Source organism: Moschus berezovskii, chromosome 4, assembly GCF_049115385.1.
Source record: "Moschus berezovskii isolate FMDL1 chromosome 4, NW_MosBer_1.0, whole genome shotgun sequence".
Classification (NCBI taxonomy): domain Eukaryota; kingdom Metazoa; phylum Chordata; class Mammalia; order Artiodactyla; family Moschidae; genus Moschus; species Moschus berezovskii.
Window position 1 is genome coordinate 63,369,804 of NC_142463.1, and position 22,085 is coordinate 63,391,888.

At 35.9% G+C, this 22,085-nt stretch overlaps 1 protein-coding gene across 2 annotated transcripts in view; it reads right to left on the reverse strand.

Moving 5' to 3' along the window:
• Positions 1-22,085, reverse strand: part of SYDE2 (synapse defective Rho GTPase homolog 2) — a 40,766-nt gene that overhangs the window by 13,312 nt on the left and 5,369 nt on the right. For both annotated transcript variants that reach the window (XM_055402738.2, XM_088835449.1), the window contains exons 2-4: positions 16,912-17,607; positions 10,663-11,765; positions 6,268-6,394 (exon numbers count right to left, since the gene is read on the reverse strand). In XM_055402738.2, the coding sequence (XP_055258713.2) occupies positions 6,268-6,394; positions 10,663-11,765; positions 16,912-17,607 (1,926 nt within the window). The remainder of the gene's footprint in view (positions 1-6,267; positions 6,395-10,662; positions 11,766-16,911; positions 17,608-22,085) is intronic.

Genomic DNA, 22,085 nt, shown 5'->3' on the forward strand with positions numbered 1-22,085 from the left:
TCCAGGAGAGAATACTGGAGTCAGTTGCCATGCCCTCCTCCAGGGGATCTTTGCAACGCAGGGATCAAACCCAGGTCTCCTGCATTGCAGGCAGATCTTTACCAACTGAGCCACCAGGGAAGCCCAAGAATACCGGAGTGGGTAGCCTATCCCTTTTTCAGGGGATCTTCCTGACCCAGGAATCAAACTAGGGTCTCCTGTATTGCAAGTGGATTCTTTACCACCTGAGCTACCAGTGAAGTCCTATCCTTGCCATAACCCTTGCCATATTTTCAGTACACAGAAATTTTCTTCAAACATTTTTACAGCCACATCACAGTATTCCAATGTATGGATGCCCCACATTTTGGTCTAGTCAGTGGCTACAGACAGATACTTGTATTCTTTCTAATCTTCTGTTATGTCAAAACATGCTACAATGAATAACCTTGCACACTATCATTTTGTATATATGCAGGTATGTTGGTAGGACAAATTCCGAAAACAGGACCACTGAATCAAAAATATATTTGTCATTCTGAGGAGAAAGGAAGTGTAAGGATGTTTCCTAGGTCTGGGGCTTCAGCATCTAGGTGAATAATAGTGCTATTATTTGAAACGCGGGAAAGGAGGAAAACCATGCTCTAGGGGATAGAAAGGAGTTTCATTTTGAACATGTTAAGCTTATCTATGGGACATTCAAGGCTACTGGATATAAAAATCTGAGACTCAGGAAAAAGATGGCTAGAGACACAGATCTGAGAATGATCAACTTAAACATGATAACTAGAACCTTGGAAATGACTGAGATAATCAAGAATAAGAGAGAGAGAGAGAGAAAAAAGTGAAGTCGCTCAGTCGTGTCTGACTCTTTGCGATCCCATGGACTGTAGGCCACCAGGTTCCTCTGTCCATGGGATTTTTCAGGAAAGGACATTAGAGTGGGTTGCCATTCCCTTCTCCAGGGGATCTTCCCAACCCTGGGATCGAACCTGGGTGTCCCACACTGTACGGAGACTCTTTACCATCTGAGCCACCAGGGAAGCCGAGGAGGTAATATAGAGTGATATGAGAGGGCCTAGCAGAGACATTACTTTGTCAACAAAGGTCTGTCTAGTCAAGACTATGGTTTTTCCAGTGGTCATGTATGGATGTGAGAGCTGGACTATGAGGAAAGCTGAGCGCCGAAGAATTGATGCTTTTGAACTGTGGTGTTGGAGAAGACGCTTGAGAGTCCCTTGGACTGCAAGGAAATCCAACCAGCCCATTCTAAAGGAGATCAGTCCTGGGTGTTCATTGGAAGGACTGATGCTGAGGCTGAAACTCCAATACTTTGGTCACCTCATGTGAAGAGTTGACTCACTGGAAAAAACCCTGATGCTGGGAGGGACTGGGGACAGGAAGAGAAGGGGACAACAGAGGATGAGATGGATGGATGGCATCACCGACTCGATGGACATGAGTTTGGGTGAACTCCGGGAACTGGTGACGGACAGGGAGGCCTGGCGTGCTGTGATTCATGGGGTCGCAAAGAGTCGGACACAACTGAGCGACTGAACTGAGCGACTGAATAAGAGAAAATGATGAAGAACATCAATCAGCTCTTTTTAAAAAAAAGTTTTGTTCTTTAAAAAATTTATTTTTATTTATTTTTAATTGGAGGATGATTGCTCTACAATGTTGTATTGGTTTCTGCTGTATAACAATGTGATTCAACTACAAATATACATATATCCCTCCCACCCCCCCCCACCACCATTCCCAGTCTTCAATCAGCTCTTAAGTGGTCATCAGGAAGAGGATTTTCCAAAGGTGACTAGGAAAGAATGGCTAAGGAAGTGTGAACAGTAAGTAGAGGCAGGATGGGGGTGGGGGCTGGACAGGCAAATATGCTATTGAGGCAGTAAAAGAAAGAATGTTTCAAGAAAGAGTTTAAGGTATCAGTTGATACCCATAATAATTAGGTTAGATAAGAAGAGTGTACTAGATTGGTCATTTGTATGTTAAAGTCATTCAGAATGATGGCAGGACTTCAGATGGAAATCTAACCACAGGTAAGATATCAAAGTCTTTAGTGAATAAATGAAAATGCTCAAGCATTCTGATGATGATATTAAACAGGAAAGAGGAGATGTAAGACTGTGCTGTGAGCCTCCAAAAAACCTTAACATATTCCTTAACATAACTTTCTACTCCATAGTAAAAAGGTAACAAGATGGAAATAGCAGGAAGGAACCAAGAGAATACTGACCAAACTTTTTCTTTGATATATACAAAGAGATACAATATATATAAATTGCTTGGCATATAATAAATACCTATTTATTTATACAGTGATATTCCCATTCCTTAACTTATATCATGTGATCTTTACTATTATCATTAGTTTCCCACAATGAATAGCAACATTCAGTTTAAAAAGAATCTACAACTAGAAAGTGAAAATGCAATTTTCTGCAGCTGCCAAACAAAGACACTACTAAACCTTGAGGGCATAATTTTTTTTAAAGGTTCCATATTTGTTCCTCGACAAAACAAGACTTGTTAGTTCTCATAAAACTCAATATGCCCTGGTAATTTGAGACTTGTCCTATAATGCAATTATATTAAATTAAAATCTAAAAGATCTCCAGAAAAGATAACTTTATAACTTAGTGAAAATATATGTCAAATATCATTATACTTTATATGAGTAATATACTAAATAACCATTAATATAAATGGAATTTTAAATGGATCCAGGTTCAAGATTACTTACTTCACTATAATTTGAAGGCAAATAAGGGAGAATTATTATAACAAACATTAAGCACTTAGAGTATGCTCAGCATATTATGTTCGATGAAGTAAAGGTTATTATTGCTTTTCTATTAATAAATGCAGACAAACTGCACAGGAAAAATAATCAAAAGATTTTATAAAGTGATACAGAGAAGAAGTATTTATAGTACATTGTGACATATATGATATAATGACTCATAAATCTAGAAATTGGCCATATGGCCTTATCTCAAAAACTTAGTTACAGACAGGGGAATCTTAAAACCATATTGCCTTCTTAACATCTTTCAAACACTTTGGGACATAAAAAACATAAGATAATAACTTTGTGGTGACAATCTTTAATGCTACAGAAGCTACTTAAAAAAAACCTGGGGGACATTTATGATGAAGTTTATTTAATGCAACACAGTATATCTTTTATCATGTACTTGAAGTAGGCTATTATTGGTAAATAAAGAACTGGTTCCAGTTACATCTCGTAAGCTGCCCTGTAATAGTTCAGTTCAGTTCAGTTCAGTTCAGTCGCTCAGTCGTGTCCGACTCTCCGCGACCCCATGAATCACAGCACGCCAGGCCTCCCTGTCCATCACCAACCCCCGGAGTACACTCAAATTCATGTCCACAGGTTAGATACTATGAAATCATATGCCTCTTACCTTCAGGCACAAAGACCAACTACACAGAAGATTCTACTCGCCCCTGTGATGCAATATAGGCATCACCACACTGAAAAAGAAAAAGGCATTCTATCTCTAAAATTACATCTGTTCCTCAGAGACTGGTTGGAAGTACCTATATGTTATTAATTCTCAATCACAAAATTCACCATTCTCTCTGCCTAAAACTTTAATAATCACTAAATAGAAAATACATTGCCTTTTCTAATATCGTCTCTTAAAACTATGAATAGATTTTACACCTTAAATTTTGCACCTGATTGAACAAAATCTGGTTTGTCTGGAGTACTTCTTTCTGTATTCCAGACAAACCAATTACTAAGAACACATTAAACTGTGAGTAAACTCTATCATTCACTCCATTAATATCTTTTTTAGACCTACTGAACTGTTAATTATATTTCAAAGTTTACTTAGAAGTGTGAGTTCACACGGAACAAACACATGAGGCAACACTATTACTGGCCAGCTCCCCAAATTTTGAGCCATGATGAGCCCCTGTGTATAATTTATTGCAATTCCAATGGTATTTCTCAGACAAAACTTAAATCATTCCATTGGCTTTTTATCAAGAAAGAAAAGAGCTATTGGTTCTTCTGAAAAACAACTTTACTGAAATGGAATACAAAGAATAAAGCCAAGAAATATCTAATTCATAAATTATGGAAACTCTCAACTTTAGTAAAGAATGCTTCTATAAATCTAACATTCATTGATCTACTGTCATATCTTCTGCATATGCTGCAAATTTCTGACAATTCAAACCACGTCACTTCATCTTCTTAAACTGTACACATTTGACATAATTTTTATCTCTAAGCCAAGGCTTCAACTAAGACAAAACCTCTTTTTAATCAGAATGTAATTTTCTGAGAATTGATATTTGTAAAATTTCTCTTTAATAAATTCATAAAATGAGTCTTTTTCTGATTCTGTTAATTATATACTACTAAGGGAAAAAAATCTACCTTTTTGTAGAAATGACCCATTTTTTAGTAGAAATAATAAGTCTTCTTCCTTTAGAAAAATAAAAGTAACCATTATTTCTGGTTTGCTAAAACTTACAGGAAAAAAAGTGATTTGGTTTGTCTTCTTTTAGAATTAAAATGCCTGGGATCAAACTTAGTTATCCAAGAATGTATATTAAATAATCTATGAAAATACAGTCACTCAGAGTTCAGAGATTGGGAAGCTCAATTATTTGGAAAGTCTCAATGCTAAAAGTTGGCTTTAAGGATTCCAATCATTAAAAATCTCTTTAATATGTGCAAGTTGAGCCCTCCTCAAATTCTCACCTAGACAACTGTGTGCAAAATAAGAAAGCAATTTAGAGGAGAAAAACAAATATTGTTAGAGCAAGGGAAAAAAAATGGTAGTTGACAACAGAGAGAAGAAAAAGATTATCAAAATACATAGACAATCTGGAAATACATACCAAAGCATCTGTAGCTGAAAGGATGTGATATCTGAGATTATGGTTCAAAATAGTCCAAGTTTGGGGAGAATCAAATGAGGGGTATAAATGAGACAGGTTTGGTCATTATGGAAGCCAGATGATGGACAAAGAAGGTTTATCATAGTATTCTACGCTTGAAAACTTTGCTAATAAAAAGTAGAACAACAACAAAAAACAAACATGGAATTATAAGCCAATAGTCCCCAAATATTGATTAGTTATCAAAAATCTCCTAAAGGCCTTTTTTTCTGTTTTCATCTCATATGATCTCTCCACAGAATGACACTGCATCACACCTTGCTGTGAAAACTCTATTGTTTCTTGTTTTCCAAACTCAATCTCTTTAGATGTTTCTTCTTTCTTTGCCTGCCTCCAAAGTTTGGAAATCCTCAAAGTTCTGGTCTTTTGAAACTTTACAGACAATTGGAAAGTGTTAATTATAACTAGTGCCAATGACCATCAAATTGCCATTTTCATCACTCAGGGTTTTAGAAGAGTATTTGCAATGCTGTACATTGGACTGTATTCATCACCTGGGCAAATAACAGACTCCTCACATTCTACTACATCCTCTCCTTAGCTGCAGATAAGCACTTTCCACTTTGCTTGATATATCCACCGAGATCTCCAGCTGGCACCTCAAGTTCAACATATGTTTGAAAAGAAATCCAATTCATAATCTTTTTCTACATTTTTCCACCAAAAGCAGTAGTTTTCTCTTTCTTATTTCTGCTAATGGAATCCAATCAAGCAGGTGTCAAAGTCATGTTTGTCTGGGCCCTCCCTGTCTTCATATACTTTCAATTCTATTCCCTCCTGCTGTTGCTACTGATGCCATCTGCTCTCATTACCTCTTTGCTAAGACTATAGCCAAGCCTTCCTAACTGGTTTTCTTTCCTCTTCTATCTTCTTATTTCAGTCCATCACACAGACTTGCCAGATAAGTATTCCTGAAGACTCTCCAAAGATTTCATTCCTCTGCTCAAATATCTGATGGATTTTTGATGGATTCCCTCTGTCAAGTAAATAAATCTAAATTCTCTAACCAGATAGTCAATGCCCCTTATATTACCTATGCTCCAGTCAAACTGAATCTGATGGCATTTTATTTATCCCTCTGTGAAGACAAGGTACCCTTTTCCTTCTGTTAGCTACTGGAGCTAATTTAATGTAGGTCTTACTTCCTTCCAAAGGTTGGCTGTTTGAGAACAGGGACCATATCTTGGTACCTCCCCACAGAAAAGAACACAGTAGTGTTTGTGAAAGAAGGAAAAAAAGACTTCAGAATAATACCAAAACAGTATTTCGATTCTCTTTCCTGCAGAGGTAGTCTTTCAGAATGTGTACATAAAAATAACATCTATTTATTACCTGTTATTACATTTATATCTGGGTATTGGCTTTCACACAGACCAACAGCTTTGCTATCCCTCTCAAAAGCCTCTCGAAGTTCTTTCTTGACTGCTGCAGAGCCACACAATCGGTATAGGCCTACTACCTAGAAATAAAATTATCGCCACATTATGGTAAATTGGATAAAGAGAAAATATAATAGTACAGTATGTATAAATCACATGACTTTGGCAATCATATATTCTGATGGCATTTAATTAAAAATACCTCAAACATAAGCTTCTGAAGTCTCACCACAGACTATACTGATTGCAGTTACATAGTTTAATACAAATTTGATATTCTTTTATTTAAATTCAAATGATATACTATGTTACCTGTAGTGATAGCTATAATATCTTAAGCAAAGACACAATCCTTTCCCTTTAATTTTATACACTCAACCAATATCTCCATGGGTGCCTTTTTACATCTTTTGCTCCAGACTGAAGTAATGCAGCACAACAGCTAATCAAAGATTTTGGATTCATAAAGCCCCTTGCTTGGTGAATTTGGGCAAGTTATTTAATTTGTTTAAAACTCAGTTTATTTTTAAAAGCTATAAACTCAGTTTATTTTTTTAAGTATATATTTGAAATAAGGTTCCAGGAAACTATTTGTGTAAAGTTATCTTTTAAAGTTTCTCGGGAAGAAATGAAAACAAATCTAGGATTTTTTTTTAACTTATCAAATGAATTGATTATAAAGCATTGAAGGAAATTCAGTGGAAATAATATATTAAAGGTGAAAATAAAACTTCTAGTTCAAAATGTATTTATGATGCAAAGACACCACTGACTCTCCCTTCAGTCTACATTAAAAAGATTTGTTTTTTAAACATTGTTAGTTCACTATAAATTCACTAAGAGGATATCAATATGGTATCTTAAAGAGAAAACAGGCCTGATTAAGCAATTGGGGCTTTTTAAAAGAAAAAAATATTCATGAAAATTGAGGAAAAGTGGTCGTCATCTATACTTCTACATCAAAGACTATTTAGGAAGTTCAGTCACCTTGAATTGAAAGATTGGATAAAGATATTACTTCAAGACAGAAATAAAGTGAAAACACACAACGCGATCCCCAAGGATCTGAACTAGAAATCATTTAAAAATATTAAAAATGATCTAGAGGAAGAAAGAAAATGAAATTTACAGGTTTACTTATGACACTAACCTCTTAAGAATTATTAAATAACTGATAGACTACACTACAAAAGGTGTGTTTTAATATAGGAAAGTGTCAGTGATGGCTCCACGGAAATGTTATCCAAAATATCTGAGATGACAAGCACTCAGTATTAACTGAAAGATAGCAGAGAATCTACAACTATTTCTAAGAGAAGGTAGTTCAAGGTGCTGCTGAATTCGAAAGGATCAACAGGATATGGGAAACCAAGGAAAGTACTAGGAATAAAATTCAAATTTCCTAATTCTTCACATTCATTGTATATTCACATTGACCACAGCAGGTGCTAGTTACATCATCAAGAGAAAGAAAATCAGAATGGCAAGTGATCCAGAAAATGAAACTACAATATTAAACAGGATCAAAGGAAACACTACAACATTAGAAGAAACCAACTTGAGCAGAGCCCTTCTATTGTAAGCAAACTTAAAGTGTCACAAAAATCTCATAAAGATGTATCCTCTTAAGCTTGAGAAAGATGAATGTAGAACAAATTAAGAAAGTAACACTTCAATAGCAAGTGATAATTTAAAGGAATGTGTTATCCCAAAAGCTGATACTACAAATATAGTTTTTAAAAGTGAATAAAAGAAGGAAGATATACTATACATACATCAGGGAGGAATATTTGAGGATATATTCCTTAACTTCAGAGGCTGATTTCTTGAATCAAACACGAAATACATGCTTGATGCCTCTACTAAGGACAGAATCTAAACTGGACGGACCATAAGTATGATTTCTATACTAATCTTTTCCCACTTGAAGCAGGAGATGCATGATAGTAGCCTTCCAAGTATTTGGAAAATATCACAAACTATTTTTGTATGACTATCTAAACCTGATTGTCATAGTTTAAAAAAAAAGGAATACTGACTAGAAAGGTAAACAAAATTTAAGCAGTATGCTGGTTTGTAAAACACAGGCACATACCAGCCTCTTTCTGTATGTGTATTGAGGTGGAACAGGGAGAAGCAAAAGAGACAAAACAAGAAAAGGTGTTTAAAAAGAACTGTTTCAAACATACAACTGTAAATCTTACTTTTTATTTCATGGGAAATAATTCCTTATTAAAATAAATCTTTCTAAACTTTATAGAAATAAAAAGCATTCCTAAAAAACATTTTCTTGGCATTTAAAATCACTTATAACAGTCTTATCTACTTGCTCTTTATGAAATATTTTCAGAAAATAGACTGCACAAGTATAGTGCTATTTGAGTTACTTATGGGGCATCCCTGGTGGCTCAGACGGTAAAGAATCTGCCTGTAATGCAGGAGACCGGGGTTCAATCCCTGAATCAGAAAGATCCCCTAGAGGAGGAAATAGCTACCGACTCCAGTATTCTTGCCTGGAGAATTCCATGGACAGGCTACATTTCACGGGGTTGCAGAGTCAGACACAACTAAGCAACTAACACACATTTTAATGTACAACTGTAAAAGACTTTAGGTTTATTTAAAGTCTGCCTAACCTCAGGCTTCTCTATATGCTGCCTGGGGAAAAAAATGGAGGGAAAATAGACACCCTTAAGAAAAGAGTAACTGGACCAAAAGTTGGATTCTAAAGGCCTCACTTCTACCCAGACAACACTAACTCGACTTGATAGAATCCCCATATCTGAAAGAGGTTTCAAAAATTCAAATGTCCTACCTCTCTGCTTCAGGAAGTTACTACATCTATTTTTATTAATATAAGCAGAAAAGACTCACAGAGATTAAGTGACTTGCCCAACATCACACAATAATGGATGAGAAACCAGAATCTAACTTTCCTGTATTTTTATACCAAACTCCATTAAGTTAGGAAGTTTCTATAGTTTCCATGTTAAATTCAAGGTACATTATTTTACATTTGCTTCTATATTCTTCTAAAGAAATCATGTTTCAGATTTTATGGTATTCATCCTTGAAATTTTTGATCAATGTTATAAATTCTGATAGCACTAAAGCAAAATACTTTAGTAATGCTTCTAAGGCTTATTTTGTATTGCAAAAGATTAGTATAAATAATTATTTGTACCTTATATTAATATCCTCAGTGATACACTGCTTCTCATTGTCATTCTACAAGTATTAATGAAAATAAAGATAGGGTCTGGTGGTGGTTGTTTAGTCACTAATTCATGTCCAACTCTTGCGACACCATGAACTGTAGCCCATCATGCTTCTCTGTCCATGAGATTTCTGAGAAAAGAATACTGGAGTAGATTGCCATTTCCCTCTCCAGGTGATCTTCCCAACCCAGGTATCGAACCACAGTCTCCTGTATCTCCTGCATTTGGCAGGTGGATTCTTTACTGACTGAGCCACCAAGAAAGCCCCAAAAATAAGGTCTACCAACTGTTTAACATTTACATGAAAGTGAAAGTATCAGTCATGTCTGACTCTTTATGACCGCATGGACTAAGGTTCACCAGGCTCCTTTGTCCGTGGAATTCTCCAGGCAAGAGTGAAGTGGGTTGCCATTTCCTTCTCCAGGGGAACTTCCCGACCCAGGGATCGAACCCAGGTCTCCTGTATTATACGCAGATGCTTTACCGTCCGAGCCACCAGGGAAGCCCATCTTGTTACAAATAGCACCAGGTTTTTTGTTTGTGCTAATGAACTGCTTTTACCTTCTTTAAAAGGAAAAGAGAATGAGATGTGCTTTTATTAGTAGGACCTCTCCTTATCCACCATGCTATCCCAAAGGTAAGACATGAATAAGCTTACGCTTTCCAAAGAGTGGAACTAAGGGAGAACAGGAAATAAGGGCAGGAAGTTAATTTTAGGAGGAAAACAGGGTTATAAGATTCACTGTTGAACTCTCTATCAAGGAAAGTCAAACCATGCAGGTACATTACTTAAATGAATTAGTCTTAGTCCATGTTATTAGCTCTGGCTCTTCCTAGGAATGTCACTGTAAAATGCTATATCTTCATCTCAAAATATAAGTCCATGCAGCCCTGCATCAAACATAAAGAACCATCTAGCATGCTTTCAATCATTGACAACACAGGTTAAGGCATAAATTATATCCTCAACAGTAAAGTAACAAAAATAAAGAATAGCAATGAGAAAAAGTCTAAATTAGATTTTTTAACTTACCTTGAACTCCTTCTCCTCAGGCTTACTATAAATAAACTGAATTAATTACTCGAATAGATAGATAAGGGGGCAATAGAGAAACACAGTAAAATAATACCTGACAGCCTCTCTTTTCAATTTCCATAATACATTTATGAATCAGGAGTGGTACCATCAAGCCTATATTTTCTTTCTCTACAACTTTTCGAATATCAACACCAAATATTATTGGTTCTCGATTTATATCTAGCCCATGAAGTGAATTCTCCCACTGTTCCAAAAGAGTCACTTTCACGTAAATAAGACCTCTAGGTTCAAGTCTGACAGCCAATTGATGTGTCTTTGTCACTCGGAATAAGGTGGGAAGAACAACAGTTCCATGACAACACACTCGGTTTTTTCTTGGAGTAGGTTCCCAACTAAACACTACTAATTTCAAATGCTGTGCATTTTCAATTTCTATGTTGAAAGTATGATCCATGTCTAAAAACGTTGTTCGACATGTGAGCAAAGCTGTTCTGGCTTTGTTCACTGAATCTACCTGAATTGCACAAAAGACATCTTTTGAGTCTGTCCGAGGTGGTTTTAAATCCTCAGCACCATAGAAGTGCACACTCATGAGCCCAGATATGTACTGTGAACACTTCGGTTGATCAGAAAAGCTGTAATGTCTAAAAGCATCAATGTCTATTTCATTCTTGCTGCCGCTATTTGGAATTATGTCTTTTCCTTTTGCAAATTTGTTTTCTGATCCATATTTGCCAGATTTGGCTATCAATTCAGGTGAATCTCCATCACTCAGGTAACCACCTTTGCAGGAATACTTAGAACTCATGGAGGTTTTCTTCTGATAGCTGTGCTGAGAAGACACACTGGTATCAAGATGGTAACGACTTATCACATTCCTCTTAGCAGCTGTGGTTGTATTCCCAGAAGGTAGAATAACAGCATGATGAATCTCTTGACAGTTACATTTAGACAAAGAAGGAGTATTATCTGGACTGTTTACATAATTCAAGGTTCCTTTAACACTCAGTTTTCGGCTAAGTTCTGGCAACTTTTTCATTTTCATGGACAGTTTCCTCACAGTTCGTGGAGATTTTATTTTATCCGGGAAAGACCAATTTATTGAACTGCCTTTTTTCACAGGGCTAGGGCTTGGCGAAGACGGTTCCATAACTCCCAAATCAGTCTTGTTTGTAGTAGCTACACTCCCAGGACCTTGAAAAAAATAAATAAATAAGGTGATATGTTTCAATTTCTTTTTACTTTATAAACCACAAATTTAACAAGCTCTCATATGGACATAAATTCTTCCCTGTTTCATCTTAATGGTGAGGTTTAGTCAAAGGTTTAGCTGAGTTCCCATTACCAAGTTTAAGCAGAATATCAAGATCTACAAAAGGCTTATGGTGGAAAGAAACATCTCCCTCTTCTGCTTTTCTATTCTGAAGGTTTGGAAGAAAGGTAATGTAGGTTCCTTTTAAATCTTTCCCACAGCAATATACTTATAACTGTAAACAGTGGATATCAAAGAAAACTAGGAAAGTTTTCTATTTTAATATGTTCACCAATTCTCCCATTTCCTATTTTAATGTATTTATTTAGAAACTTCACCTAATATAAGAATGATTGATAAAATGTATTTTCTTATAATTTTCAGTTTCCATAAAGAATAAAGTGTTAAGATGCTTTCAAATTTTTCTCCACAAAAACTGCTTTATTTTTTTCTGAATGTCAAAGTTACTCAGGCTTACAATAAAGTTTTTCTAAAAATTTAAAAAGCACAAATAAATAACAGTCCATATCACCAAAAGATTAATCATTGTAAAACTGCACTACCAGATTAATCATGGTAATATAGCAGTGAAAATTATATTCAAAGTAGCTTCTATTATTATTATTAAATTATAATATTTATTATTCAAAATAATACCGGTCAACTTTTACTGAGCTAGACAAAGTATGAAAACTTAATAATTAGTATGCACGGACCCTCATTTAACTCTAATAATAGCCTTATGAGTTAAGATACCATTCTCCAGATGAGGAAATTGATACATGAGCTGTCTAATTTGTCTAAAAATCACAAATCTGGTAAGTGGAAGAATAAGGACTCATATCTGAAAACAGAATTCAGAATTTGTGCTCTAAAATACTATACTTGCAGTCTCTCCACCTTTTTAAATATTTTCCTGTCCATACATGTACATCAAATTGACTTTCAAAGACCTTTCTTCAACTATTATTAAGAAGTTAAAGCATTCCACTTAAGCTTAAACTTTTAATTCCCAGTTTAAAAAAAAAAAGGGAGGCCTGGTATGCTGTGATTCATGGGGTCGCGAAGAGTCGGACACGACTGAGCGACTGAACTGAACTGAAAGGCTAATCAATTTCATTTAAAAATCTGAATATTTCCTAGTAAGTTTTCAAATTATTAGAACAAATTGAAAGTAGCTTCTAAAAATGTAATATTATATAAATTTAAACTGTGCTTTTAAAGAAAAACATAGTATTATCTCAATTATTTAAATTTAAATTAATTTTTCATACTTTATCTAATTATTCCTTATAAAGATCCTTAATGACCCTAGTACCAGAGGCTACTCTATGTAGTACCACATTTGACAATTAAAATGAGAAAAGTGTTTATTCATTTCAAAAAATCAGTAAATTAAATGACCTTTCTTTAAAGTATTAAAATAGTCTAAATAGTCCTTTCTCCATCCTCTTTATGCGTCCTATTGACATAATAGTTTCTTTATAGAGAAAGGACTATTCTAGGTATGCCTGTTGGGCTTTTCTGGTACGTAACTAATAAGAAATGGAGTCTTTAATAAACTAGACAAAGCATTCCCTTATACTATAAACTGTGGTACAATTCTACTGGTTTACTGGTCTAAAATATTCTACAGTAATCAGAGTCCTGCTGTAGCATACAATCTATCTATTTTGTCATGGCCTAAAGAAGCTACCCAGTATACAAAATTGTTCTAGGTTTTATTAAATAAAGAGTCAATTTAATATAATGACTTTTTTTTAAACATATCTCTACTTCAGGCAAGACTGAATTTATTGCAACAAAAATGCTTTGTTTTCATAAAATCCAAGAGCTGAAATATGACCAGGTTCAACAATCACTTAAAATTAAACCACAATTATACTAATCAAATCACAGATTAGCTATAGCTTATAAAGAAAGAAAAGTGCAGTTGCTCAGTCGTGTCTGACTCTTTGCAACCCCAAGGACAGTAGCCCGCACGAGGCTCCTCCGTTCATGGGACTTTCTAGGGAAAGCAAAAACGAAAAATGTTTCAATATAAATTTATGAACCAGACTAGAATCAACTGAAACTGGCACATTCCCTTCAGCACCTAGAACAGTAAATGGCACATAGCAGGAACTAAATATTTATTGAATAACTGAATTCACCAATTGTTAGTTGCCTGTAAACTGGTAAACATTTTAGGAAATACAATATAGAAATTACCTATAATAGTTACCAGCTGTAAAGACCAAGTAAAGATACTATTAATAGTAATCAATCTTAATGAAGCAAAATAGATCATGATAAAGATCACCACAGTAGTAGTGGAAACACTCTATTAACACCTAACAATAAGGAACCAGTCAAATAGGGCACATCAACTCAATTAAATACTAAAAAAATTGGGGAACAGTAACATTAATCGACATGTAAGAATGGGGCTTCCTTCGTAGCTCAGTCAGTAAAGAATCTGCATGCAATGATGCAGGAGAGCCAGGTTCGATTCCTGGGTCAGGAAGATCCAGGAAAAGGAAATGGCAACACATTCCAGTATTCTTGCCTGGAGAATCCCATGGACAGAGGAGCCTGGCAGGCTACAATCCATGGGGTCGCAAGAGTCGGACACGACTTAGTGACCAAACCACCACCACATGTAAGAATATAAAATATAGATAATCAGTGAAATCAGCAATACCCAGAAATAGTCCACTATGACAGCAACTAGATAAAAGGCACATATATATCCAGAATAGGCAAAAAACAGTCATAATTGTGTCAAGATGATCATAAAACTGTCATTCATATTAAAAATACTTAAGCTTTCCTGTTTCTTAATCAAAACATTATTTAGAAATTTAACCATTCTCTTTGCCTATTTCTCAACAGATTTTTGCCAGTGTTGCTAAAGAAAGCGTTATCACTTTGCGTAAATTACCTTTCTGATCATATTAAAACAAAAAAAGATTATATAAATAAATTGTCTAAATATCTTCTTTGGTCAACATAGGAATGTATTTGTTATAACAGTAAGCTTAAGAGAAGAATAACAGTAAGAAAGGAGACATAATTGACATCCTTCTGTACTTTCAAATTTGGGTTTTGTTTTTGTTTTTTTGGTAATGTCTGTCCTCTTAACAGATTCACAATTCGCGACAAACATAAAATAATAAAGTTTAAAGACAGTAACTTGAAGTATATCTCACTTTACATACACTGACTTTCTAACGGTGCTCTTATACTTAATGCCCTCTTGCCTTTTCTGCACCATTCCACACCCATCATGATCTGTCTGTCCTTCTCCTGCAAGCTTTCCTCATCATTCCATCTGGATCTCAACCTGTGTTTCAAATTATTATTTTATATACCATTTATTATTCTTCCCATCCACATTACAAAAGAAACACACAGTCACTGTGGAAAATCAGTTTACACTTAGATATGCACACACACACACAATTTTAATCCCAACACTGGGGGTTGGGGGTGGGGGAGTCAGGTATTAACATTTCCAGTATAGCTTTTCATTGTTTCTTTCAAAATTAACATCATATAGTTCACTGTTTTTTAACTTTTTTTTCTTATCAATGTAACATTTACTCTTTCTCCTCACATCCCTGAGAAAAGGATCCAAATGCAAGTAGTATTTGTAAAGTACAAAAATATCAGCCAGAAAGGGAGAAAATTCAAGGTGAATTATCAAGCCTGCTACCACTCTGGGTAACTAGTGCTTAATTTCCTGAGAAAACTGGGAAACAATGTAGAATTATCCCAACAAGGGTGGAGAGAGCTGGTGTAGGCCTACACCAACTCCTGTCAATCAGGAGTTGAAGGGCACTCTCAGGCCGACCTGCAGGAGACTCCCTAACACTTTGGAAGGAGCCCTCCAAGTAGAGATGCAGATACTGATGCTTGGAAGTAGGCTGCCACCATTTAAATGTATATGGACAAGTACTAACAACACCTGCCACACCCCACATATCATTTGAAATTTTCTAAATTAAAATTCCTTGATATAAAATAGAACTGCTTTCTAAACAACATTTAATAATTGCAAATAACAGTGCTTAGGGTTTCCCTTATAGCTCAGTTGGTAAAGAATCCGCCTGCAATGCAGGAGACCCTGGTATGATCCCTGGGTTGGGAAGATCCACTAGAGAAGGGTTAGGCTACCCACTCTAGTATTCTTGGGGCTTCCCTTGTGGCTCAGCTGGTAAAGAATCTGCCTGCAATGTAGGAGACCTGGGTTCAATCCCTGGGTTGGGAAGATCCCCTGGAGAAGGGAAAGGCTACCCACTCCAGGATTCTGCCCTGGGTCTCAAAGAGTCAGACACGACTGAGCGACTTTCACTTCACTTCAAGAGTGCTTATGCTCTGTTTTCTAGGTACTACATCTGGGACTAAATTTAAAAAGAAGCACATCAGAAATCAAAGAAGAATAAAACCATTAGGTTGAACTATATGAAATATCAGGTTTTTTTCAGGTCAAAAGCTGTTAAATATTGGCAATTACATATGGTTCAACCTAATATATATTCAATTACTTCCTTTCTGGGTTCCGTATCTATTGTAGCACCTATTTGCAAAATATTTACTTTCACCTCTGGTCTCTTTTTCTCTTCTTCTTTTCCTTTGTTTCTGAAGAAATGCAGGCACAAAAGTGAAAACTAATGACTACTAGTATACTGAACATAGAATTTTTCATCTGTGTCCAGGCTAGGTGTAAATGAATGAATACATGAATGAAGCAAAACAAGACATACATAAAGAATACATCTTTTCCGGTCCCCATGACTCCATTCTTTCAACTAAGAGAAAAGTAATTACTCCCTCCATGGACAGACATATTAAACCACACCATATACACTAAAAGTTGGTGTAGGAGTCCAGCTCCTTCACCCCTTACAAAACCAAGTGATAGGAATAATTAAACCAGCATGTACATAAAAGTGTTTATAAATCTTTTTGAGTTTTATTTTTATGAAAATACACTCACATCATAAGGAAAGGTACAAGGCTACAATAAACATCTATACTTAGTTTTAGATACCACCAAATAATTGAAAATGAAAGAAGAAATGGCAGATATATGATCATCTTTACCTGAAGAAGGAGATTTCAACATGGGACTGTCCTCTATAATTATATGTCCTTGCATCTTGCGTCTATGCCTTTGTTTGTACTGCTGCACAAACTCTGTGGGACAGATGGAATCTATAGGATTTATCTCGTTTGACTGTGTGGTCTGAACATCGCCTGTGTGTTCAGAAGAGCAGAGCAAGTCTTCAGTGTACTGATCTGCTTTCACTAGGTTACTGCCAGATAATACTCTCAAACTGACATCAGGAAACTTCAGAACAGCAGAGTCTGTCTCACCAAAACTCAAGGTATTTGAAATACCAAAGTCATCATCCTCAGGAATGGGGTTGTACCATATTTCTCCTTCATCATCTGCATCATTTTCCTCATTAAAGTCTAATGAACAGTTTCTTGATAATGAAGAATTTGTAGCATTACACACCATATACGTACAATATTCTTCAGATGATTTGAGAAAAGGTTGTGACAGCTGCTGTTTAGATAGAGAAATAGGTGAAATCGATAAATGACTTATATCTTGGCATTTCTTATTTTCTTCTTCCAAATTAAAAGATCTCAGAGTACTTTGATATAGCCAATTGCGTTTCTTTGATACAGTGATGCTGTTAAGTGGCTTATGACCCCTGAAGCCAATATTATCCTTCAGATCTTCGAGTTCATTTCCCTTCATTGAAGACTCATAGACATTTTCAAATAAATCTGTTTCAAAGAAAAAAAGAAGGTAGAATATAATACCTGGCATACCAAGAAAGACATGTCACTTAAGACAAATTATTAAAATACTGTTTTTAAAAAGAAAAAAAGGTGTAATATTAATCACATTCAGAGACTAAACTTAGAATAAGAAAAACTTTGGATTTCCCAGCTAAACATGATTTCTATTATTTAGTTATCAGGTCCCATAAGAATTCTTAAGAAAAATGATAAACAAACTCTGAAACTACCTTTATAAAGATCATAGGGCTAAAACAGCTTTATCCTAAGCAAAACATGTTTTATAAAAAGCTTGTATAGAATGCTTGGTACACAGCATGCCTTTAATTAATTGAGTAACTTTCAACTCACTACTACAAGAACTTTAGAAACTACAAAGTAATATTATTACCTTTTCACACAAAGATTAATAAATCTTTCAAAAATAAAATCTTTTAAAAATAAATCAAAAGATTGAATAAATCTTTCTAAATAAGTGTACCTCATTTATTACTAAGTGTCTTACTGATTATTGAAATTTCAAAATAACATCTGTTTTCTAACCACATAATTCCGTAGCAACTCATACAGAGTTTAAATTCTAAATGTCTAGAGCAAAAATAAAAATTAAAAATTCCTAAGAAGGCCCTTGATTAGGACTAAGTATCCTGTCTCACAATAAACACAACACAGCTATATTACTGAAAGGCACAAGCTTAAGTAGCAAGAATACAAGAATGAACAAAATGGTCCCTGCCCTTAAGGAATTCAAAGTCCAGTGTAGAACATCAAATACTTAGATATGTGCATGTATTAATATAATGGATAAGACTCTAAAAATGTATATATAACATTAATTCCATATAAAGGGGGAAATTTTTACACTTCTAAAAAGTTACATAAAGCCAGCTGCAGTGACAGTCAATAAACTAAATATATATCATAATGCTAATTTACTATGCATAAATAATTAAAACAAAACCATATTTCTAATTTTAAGATCATGCCAGGTTTGTAAATTATGATCTGTGCTACTCTGAGTGCGTATATGGTTGATTCATTTTAATATTACAGCAAGTAAAATATAGTAGTCTAGTAACAGAGAGTGATAAAAACATATTAAACTTTGATGAGCTTAACAACAACCAAAAAATTAGGTTTATGTATAATCAACGTTTTCAGTAACTTCCATTCTACTGAAAAAAAATCATTTGAAAATGTAAATTTGCCCTTTTTATAACCCTAAATGTTACCTAATCAAGCAGATTAATTTAAAAACAAAACAAGGGATTGGTCCATCTGTGTATGACAATAAACCATAACTGCTCAATATGTGGATAAAAAATTTAGGGACAAATTTGTTATAATAATGAAAAATTAGGAATAACTTGAGGACCTGCATACAGATTTCTCAAGAGGCAGGTCAGGTGGTCTGGTATTCCCGTAAAAAAATAATAAAAAATAAATAAAAACAAAACAAAGCCTTAAACATAAACTGGGGTTCAAGTTCAATTAGTTCCAGAGGCAAGAACAGAGGAACAGACTTAGAAGAGAAGAAATCCTCCATGAATGACTTCTATGTCAGATATTTATTTACTCAAGAAATATTTACTGAGTGCCTATTATGCGGCAGGAACAAGAGATAAAGCAATAAGAAAGCCCTTCAGTTCAGTTCAGTTCAGTCGCTCAGGCATGTCCAACTCTTTGCAACCTTTAACCCACCACAATAATCCTGAGACAGGTTGAATTAGTTCCATAAGCTTCAAACATATGAGGAATATGGTCAAGGTGCTAGCCCTACGATTCAAATTTAAGTCTCTCTAACCTCAACCAGTCCACCCTAAAGGAGATCAATCCTGGGTGTTCACTGGGAAGGACTGATGCTGAAGCTGAAACTCCAATACTTTGGCCACCTTATGAGAAGAGTTTACTCACTGGAAAAGACCCTGATGCTGGGAGGGATTGGGGGCAGGAGGAGACAGGGACGACAGAGGATGAGATGGCTGGATGGCATCACCGATTTGATGGACATGAGTTTGAGTGAACTCCAGGAGTTGGTGATGGACAGGGAGGCCTGGCGTGCTACGATTCATGGGGTCGTAAAGAGTCAGAAACGACTGAGCAACTGAACTGAACTTAAAGTGAAAGAAAGTGAAAGTGAAGTTGCTCAGTCGTGTCCGACTCTGCGACCCCATGGACTCTGGCCTACCAGGCTCCTCTGTCCATGAGATTCTCCAGGCAAGAGTACTGGAGTGGGTTGCCATTTTCTTCTCCAGGGGATCTTCCCAACCCAGGGATCGAACCCGGGTCTCCAGCATTGGAGGCAGATGCTTTAACCTCTGAGCCACCAGGGACTGAACCTCAAAAACCATGCTCTCACCTGTCTCCCCCACAGCATGCCAGCTACTAAAAGTAGGGAAGTAGGTAACGTCTCTGAACATGATAGTATCAACCCAATTCACCTTATAGGATGGCTCCTAGGATTAAGTAAGGTAATGTTTGAAATACTTTGAAACTATTTAGTACTACTCAGAAAAGTCAAGTAACTTTCCTGAGATCACCTATTGGTAAATGGAAGAGGCAGCAACCAAACCCATCACAAAGTCTACAGGAGTACACCTGGACCACTAGTAAAGGATACCCACCTCCACTCTCCCAGAATCTAATATGCAAACATTTAATAGATATTCAATAAATATCCTGAATTGATTTAATTTACTTTAATCAATGAAACCTGAAGATTCAAGAGTTCGGTTCTGTCTCATTTACATTTAAAATTAAAAACAGTCCTGGACCTGTATCCAGAAAAGACAAAAACTCTAATTCAAAAAGAAACATGCAGCTTCATTTTCATAGCAGCGCTATCTACAATAGCCAAGATATGGAAGCAATCTAAGTGTCCACTGAGAGATGAATGGATAGGGAAGATGTGATGCATACATATACAATAGAATATTACTTAGCCATAAAAAGAGTGAAATAATGCCACTTGTGGCAACATGGATGGACCTTTATCATACTAAATGAAATAAGTCTAACAAATATAATATGCTACCACTTATATGTGGAATCTAAAAAAATGATACAGGGACTTCCCTGGTGGTTGAGTGGTTAAGACTCTGCCTGCCAATGCAGGGGACACGGTTCAATCCCTGGTCCAGGAAGATCCCACATGTCCTGCAGCAACTAAGTCCAAGTATAGGCTCATGAAGAGAAGCCCACACTCACTGAAACTTGAGAAAGCCCACATGGAGCAACAAAGACCCAGCACAGAAAAAAATAAATATTTTTTTAAATTAAAAACAATTTTTAAATGATACAAATGAACTTTTATTTCTAAAACAGAAACAGACTCACAGATACAAACTTATGATTACCAAAGGGGAAGGAGGGGTGGGATAAACAGCCAGAGTTTGCAATTCTGGCTGGAGAGTGATCTGCAATGATCTGAAGTTGAGAAAGATAGCCTTAAGGAACACTGAGAATTGAACTAGAGGGCACCACTTTAGGAGCACTTCTTTATTCTAGTCATCTTGTCCTTTGTGCCTTTTTCATCTTTTCCTCTCTTATGCCTCCTCCTTACTTTCAGAGAACTAAAAACAGTCTCAAAGTTCCCTTCTCTACTTTTCTATCCTCAAAGCTAGCACACAGCAGTTTTCTTAAGAGTTTTTATTGCTCCTAAAGTGGTGTCGTCTAGTTCAATTCCCAGTGTTCCTTAAGGCTGTCTTTCTCAACTACAGATCACTATCCAGCCAGAATCCTAATGACCTGGGACAAGGCAATATTTTCACAAAGCTTGCTTGCCTTTCTCTTGACAACAGCTAAGTGACAGGCATGGTACCAAATGGATTCTCTTTTTTCATCTTCACAGCAACCTGAAGATTGGGGCGATGCAGGGTTGAGTAACTTGTCCAAAGTCATAAGCCTGGTAAGTGGTAGATTTGATCAGAAACCCAAAATCTCTATTCTACTAGCCATTACATTATATGGCCTCCTCTCTTGCTGATTCTAATATCTTTTACTTTTATTGGTGCAAGGCAAGACCAACAGAGAGAAATGCTTATACTTGTCATATGTAAGTAGTAAGTGTAAGTTCATGCTTACAAAACTGAAGCAGAGGGATTTCCCTGGTGGTCCAGTGGTTAAGAATCCACCTGCCAATGCAGGGGACATGAGTTCGATCCCTGGTCTGGGAAGATCCCACATGCCGAAGAGCAACTAAGACCATGGGCCATAACTACTGAGCCCGCATGCTGCAACTATTGCAGCCTGTGAGCCTAGAGCCTGTGCTCCACACAAGAGAAGCCACCACAAGGAAAAGGTTGCTCACCACAAGGACAACAGCGAAGACCCAGCACAGCCAAAAATAAATAAATAAAAATTAAAAAAAAAATTGAAGCAGAAAGAGCGCAAGCGCTTTGCTCTAATAAAGGGGTTAGTATAAGTATCAAGTACCAGAATAAAGTAGAATGCTTTTTCAAAAC